The sequence below is a fragment of the Laccaria bicolor genome, genomic scaffold (assembly GCF_000143565.1).
Source record: "Laccaria bicolor S238N-H82 LACBIscaffold_85 genomic scaffold, whole genome shotgun sequence".
Taxonomy (NCBI): Eukaryota; Fungi; Basidiomycota; class Agaricomycetes; order Agaricales; family Hydnangiaceae; genus Laccaria; species Laccaria bicolor.
This window is the reverse complement of record NW_001889956.1, coordinates 1-5,443: the sequence shown is the minus strand read 5'-3', so window position 1 is coordinate 5,443 and position 5,443 is coordinate 1. Positions and strand designations below refer to the sequence as shown.

General features: G+C 50.7%; 1 protein-coding gene across 1 annotated transcript; it reads left to right on the top strand.

Annotated features, from left to right (window-relative positions):
* Positions 1 to 2,117: 2,117 nt before the first annotated feature.
* Positions 2,118 to 4,526, top strand: LACBIDRAFT_335384 (uncharacterized protein; the record flags this gene model as incomplete). Its single annotated transcript, XM_001890262.1, has 10 exons — positions 2,118 to 2,257; positions 2,471 to 2,627; positions 2,767 to 2,925; positions 3,149 to 3,205; positions 3,253 to 3,358; positions 3,488 to 3,497; positions 3,687 to 3,753; positions 3,801 to 3,836; positions 3,878 to 4,129; positions 4,164 to 4,526. 10 exons carry the CDS (start codon positions 2,118 to 2,120, stop codon positions 4,524 to 4,526), a joined length of 1,347 nt encoding a protein of 448 aa, XP_001890297.1.
* Between the last annotated feature and the right edge of the window lie 917 nt (positions 4,527 to 5,443).

Sequence of the window (5,443 nt, the reverse complement as noted above, 5' to 3'; positions counted from 1 at the left end):
CCTTACCTCTCTCTCTTTGGGACGATGCTGCCGCAAGACTCGCGACCGAATCCCTTCCACCTAACTCCGTGATGTCAATGGCGGATGACGGCAATGCAGCTTTTTCCAACGCTCTCGCCCAAAATCTTCTCCGTCGTAGAATCTATCGTGGAATCAATCCTTAACATCTTATCTATTTTCTTGAGAACAAGATGAAAGCGGAACGGCGCCAGTTGTAGAATCTCAAACCGTGATCAAGCGCCCACCACGTGACAAATACCAACGCTATCCTGTACCCATCTTGCAAACCCACAAAAACTCACAAAGCAGTCTAAAAACTCCTTTTAAAGCCCTCAACAACCCCTTAGAGCTACTGCAGTGCTATCAATTCAAAAGCTCCCGTGAAAACCCGCCGAAAAATGGGGAAGAACCGAAGAATAGCGCTAGGCACCTCTCCAGAAACTCTGGAAGATTTGGCAGTAGCTGAAGAAAGGACGGAGGACATATAGCGTGTGATCGCGTCTTGGTTTCGTTTGGGAGCTGGTGAGTACTTGGGTTTGAATGACATGTATGTCCTGATTTTGTTCAAGTTGTTCATCTTTTGGCTATCCATAGTGCACGTCATGAAGCCAAATTCTACAAGTACGTCCCCTCCCCATCCCCATCTTGATCCCTCCTCCGTCTGACCCCGGCCCCCTAGGAGCCATGACCCACCCTTCCTGCGCCATAATTGTCGAAGTATGATAGGGCTCGATCACCACTAGGACAACTTTCAGACGCGCAACAAACAGTGTTTGGACGGCAACTCAAACACGCCGTTAGGCCGGGAAACCCACTGGTGATACGTACCCATAGGCGGAGGACGATACGTAGCGGACTTCGAGTGGAGGAGATGATGAAAGAGTCCAAGGTTCGTTCCATCCCCTTTTCTATCCTTTTCCCAGTTCTTACAAACCCATGCCACTACTGCAGATTCATTTACACTCACTCTCAGAGTTTGCAGCGTGTCTCGTGGCCCACTTCCCCAACCATTACATCTTCCCAGCATTTGCCTCTATGTTTTGTTGTGCTGGCGTTATCAGGTGCGCATAGCTCGTTCTGTACATTTCTTGATCCTCATCTGGCTACGCCCAACTTGCTTTAGGGTGCAAACGTCACAGTCGAAGACCGTCGACGTCTAATCCCATAGGAGAGGACCGTAATTCGAAGACACTTTCCCCACTTACAGTCGAGAAAAGGTGTGAATTTCTTCTATATCTCTTGACTCGCCCATATGGCTCATTCCATTCTCCTTTTCTCATAGTATCCAGGCGAATTACGGACGTTATCGAGCGGCTGCTCGCCAATATCAACGATTAAGAACTCGAGGAATCACAGCCATTCTTCCTCCCTGCTTCCCTTCACAGGACAGCTCAACACTATCACCAACACCATCATTACCAAAGATCCACAAACGACACTCTCGCAGCACCCAACTCTCTTCGAAACAGACACTTCATGAGCACCTAAACAGCACCCTCCTGGTTCTTGAAGAGGAGGAAGCTGTCGATATGCCATACAGCGCTAATACCGTGGACGGCGCAGGAGAGGGATAATGTGTACCATAGGGGTATGGAGGTCTTGGCTTAGGTGCATGTAAGGAATGATCAAGCTGCTCGTCGTCCCCAAACACATCTACCTTCACGTTCCACTTTCGCCTTCTTTTCTATTTGGACAGTTGCGCTACGAACCCGGAAATGGCGGGCGAATTGGATTTAGAGCGGCCCCAGACTCGCGAGCTCTCTTAGTCTGACCCTTTCCCCTCCCACCATTCATCACCAACCCTTCTAGCCTGAAACATCTCCCCATTCCCCGACTTCATCTCATCAGCCATAGTTGAAACCACTGCATCCTTGCCCTCCCTCTGCATCGTCAAGCATTAGCGTTGACAACGGCGATGCTTTCAAGGGAGCTCATTGGCGAACAGAGGGTCGTGGCTGTTCGCAAGTTATTGAGGTGCGGTTAAAGGGCCCTTGATTCCTCAGTTCCCATTTATTGCGGAGGCTTTCCAAGTAAGGCTATTGTCATTCATATAATGGCGGTCGCTAACGAGTCTACACACAGTTGGTTCTCATAGGAAGTTCCGCCGCAGCCCCTCTATGTCTGGAACCAACTCTCCTCGCGAGGAGACTACGACGGACGACAACGACATAGCCTCTTCAACGCCCTCACATAAGACCCTCTTTGCAGTAGGGCCGCTCGTCTCTGTTGTGTCTTACCGCCCCAACCAGAGACAGAAGTTAGTTGGAAGTTAGCGCCTCACTACCCTAGGGTATGCCAACATGAAACAAACGTTGTTCGGACGGCAACTAAAACACGCTGCTAGGCCAGAAACCGTTCGTGATACATACAGGACGATATTGAGCCGATATTGAAGGTGTTGAAGGTTTTCAAGGTTTGTTTTGTTCCCTCTTTTGTTGATATCGCCTTCTTATGGTCGTCACTACCGCAGATCAATATGCGCTGCTTCTTCGATACACACCTTTCACGACCCAACTGATCGTGTAGCAGCTCGCCTCGTACACCTTGCAAAAGCTTTCAACGGATCAGAGGGACTCCTTTGCCCGATTAGGTCTCAACGATGGCCCATTTTGGTGAAGCTGGCTTCTGTGCGCTTCTCAGTTAGACTACGCCTGTCGTGGTTGAAGGTTCTGATGGCGCTGAGGTCTTGTTGGTGAACCGGTGCTAGGAGGCTGAGCTTCGTTGAGATCTTCGATGTTCGTTGGCGAAGATAATGAGGCCTGGTAGCCGACGCAGGCGTTGAGTGACCGGTCGCGGTTGGAGGAATTTGACGAAAAGATTGCTGTCGCAAAAGTCAAGCAAAGTGGTCAACCAGTCACAGAAGATGTGGAATGTCATTTGGATATGGTGTACATTTCCAAGTCGCATAGGCCTGCGGGCACGTGTGTAAATGTTGTAGTATTTTCAATCAACCCTTCACATTTTATCTCTGTATATTACTGGGACTCCGTACTTGCTTGAGAACGAGGTGAAAGGGGAACGGTGCCAATTATATTCAAACACCCATCACCTACCAACGCCCGTCTGTCTTCCAAACCCACGAAAACTCGCAAAACGAGTCGAAAAACTCCTCTCAAAGCCCCTCAACAACCCCTTTGAATCACTACAGTGCTATCAGTTGAAAAAACCCGTCAAAACACGTCGAAAAATGGGGGGAGAACAGTTTGTCAGTTTCAACACCCTGGATTCGAAGAACACCTCCTAGCCCTATAGCGCAAAGCGCTTGCCAAGGAACTCTGGAAGAAACTCGCGGATTCGACGGTAGCTGAAGAGAGGACGGAGGAGAGATGGTGTGGGATTGCGTCTTGGTTCCATTTGGGTGAGTACTTGGGTTTGGTGCATATCAACAACGAGTACTGATTCTATTCAAGTTGTTGATCTGTTGGCTATACCGTATACCACTGCCTGATCTCGCACTAGGAGCTGGCTGACGACATCATTTCCGTAGAAAACGACACGTACGTTACCTCCTTTGTCTCTGACCCTAGCCCCCTAGAAGCCATGACCTTACACGCGTCGTATTCAGGGAAATAGCGTGGTTTCGATCACTACTACAACAAGTATCCGACATGCAACAAATGATGTTCGGACGGCAACTCAAACACGTCGTTAGACTGGGGAACCCACTGATGATACGTACCCATGAGGCGGAGGACGACGCGTAGCGGATTGCAAAGGAGGGGGTCTGAAACAGTCCAAGGTTTGTCCCCTTCCGTTAGCTATCCTTTCCCAGTTCTTACAAGAACATACCACCATCACAGATTCACGCATACTGCTCCTCTGATACGCCGGAATTTGTAGGTGGGCTAGTGTCCCAACGTCTACATCTATATCACAGGTAATCCTACCCTTTTCCCTTTCCCTTCTAGCCTCATCCACCCTCTTTTCACAGATGCGGATCTACCAAACGTCCTCTATCAGCCCTCCCTTGGAGCTCCGAATTCTCCTTAAAGTTAACCTTCCTTCATGTCTCTCAAGCCTATACGAATCCCTCACGACCAGCTTGAAGGGAAAGATGTCGCTGACGTGGACGACCGAGTTCATGGGTTTGGCAATGGAGAGAGGGGAGGAACGAGTGAATGCGCGCAAGGTGTGCGGTTTGAAGTGGTTTTGCACGCATACAGGCACTTGAGATGGGATGGCGATGCTATCAGAAGGGTTGGTCACACCTTTCCCTCGGACTCGACGACATCTTTACTCAAAACGGCCTCTTTCTATCCATACCCCAACATGCCCATCGTCCACCTACTACTCCCAGTCCAGTGCCGTCCCCTGACTCGTTCAGGCTGAGATTCATAGATGCTTCTTACAAATTCCTGCACCCATCCATCCCAACTCCCTCTGTACTTCGTTCATGCGTCTTCCACATCATCCATCTCACCTTCAGCTTCTGCGCAGTTTGGAACTCCGCCGCCAACGCCATCGACGTCAGACGACGAGTTCGCGCTCCCGTCGCTGTGGTTCAATGCCTGCCCAGCAGCCAGTAAGCCGCTTGTCATTACCAAGCACAATGGTTCGTCGTCAACGTCCCCGTTAAACGGCAGCAAGTGCCTCAGTTCCGCATCACCCCTCTGGCCGTTTAAGAATTCCATGGGAAGATCCATTCCACTCTCCTCCCTCATCCTCATCCGAGGACTCGTTTTACGAAACTGACGACGGCAAGGCGAATCCCACTTAGAATGGTATACGCGAGAATCTCAAATTCTCACCCTCCCCTCTCCCCTCCCCACCACTCACACCTGAGTTAATGTTCGTCCCTCGCCACTCAATGCGCTACTCGAAATGGCTCCCACTCACACGTTTCCCACTCTCCTCCACTTTCCCTCCTGCTGGCAAACGACAAAGCAGAAGAAGTTATATACTGAACCACCAACCAAAACCTTTCCCAACGCTCGTCCGCTCCTTATCTGCCTCTTCTTCCATCCTCTCCTCTTCTTCTAGTGAAATGAACACCGCTCGTCACCCTTCCCCACCTCCCCCACCTCTTTCCACTCCCGCGTACCGCACACCCCAGCCTCAGCCTCGCCTTCATCTCGCAGACCACCTCCACGCTCAAGCATCCCTGCAGACTGCGTCTTCGAAACGACGACCAGTCCTCTGTGTTCTCCCCTTTACGGGGATGATCTGGACTTGAGGACCGCCTGTTCATTTTCGTCTGAATCGGACGACTTTCGATTCGACGTGGACGTGCACGTGGGAGGGGAGACTGGGTATCCGATGATGCTCCCCCTCTCTTCCCTTCGAGCCCCAACGTCAACTTGGCAACTAACATCGCCAACGGCCTTGAAGAACTCTGACCACGTGCTTCTATGCAGCCCTCCTTTGACAACCTCTCGCCTTTGCCAAGCCCAATGCTGAAATCGAAATGGTCCTCTTTGACGATCGGCTCGATTCGCGAGGAACG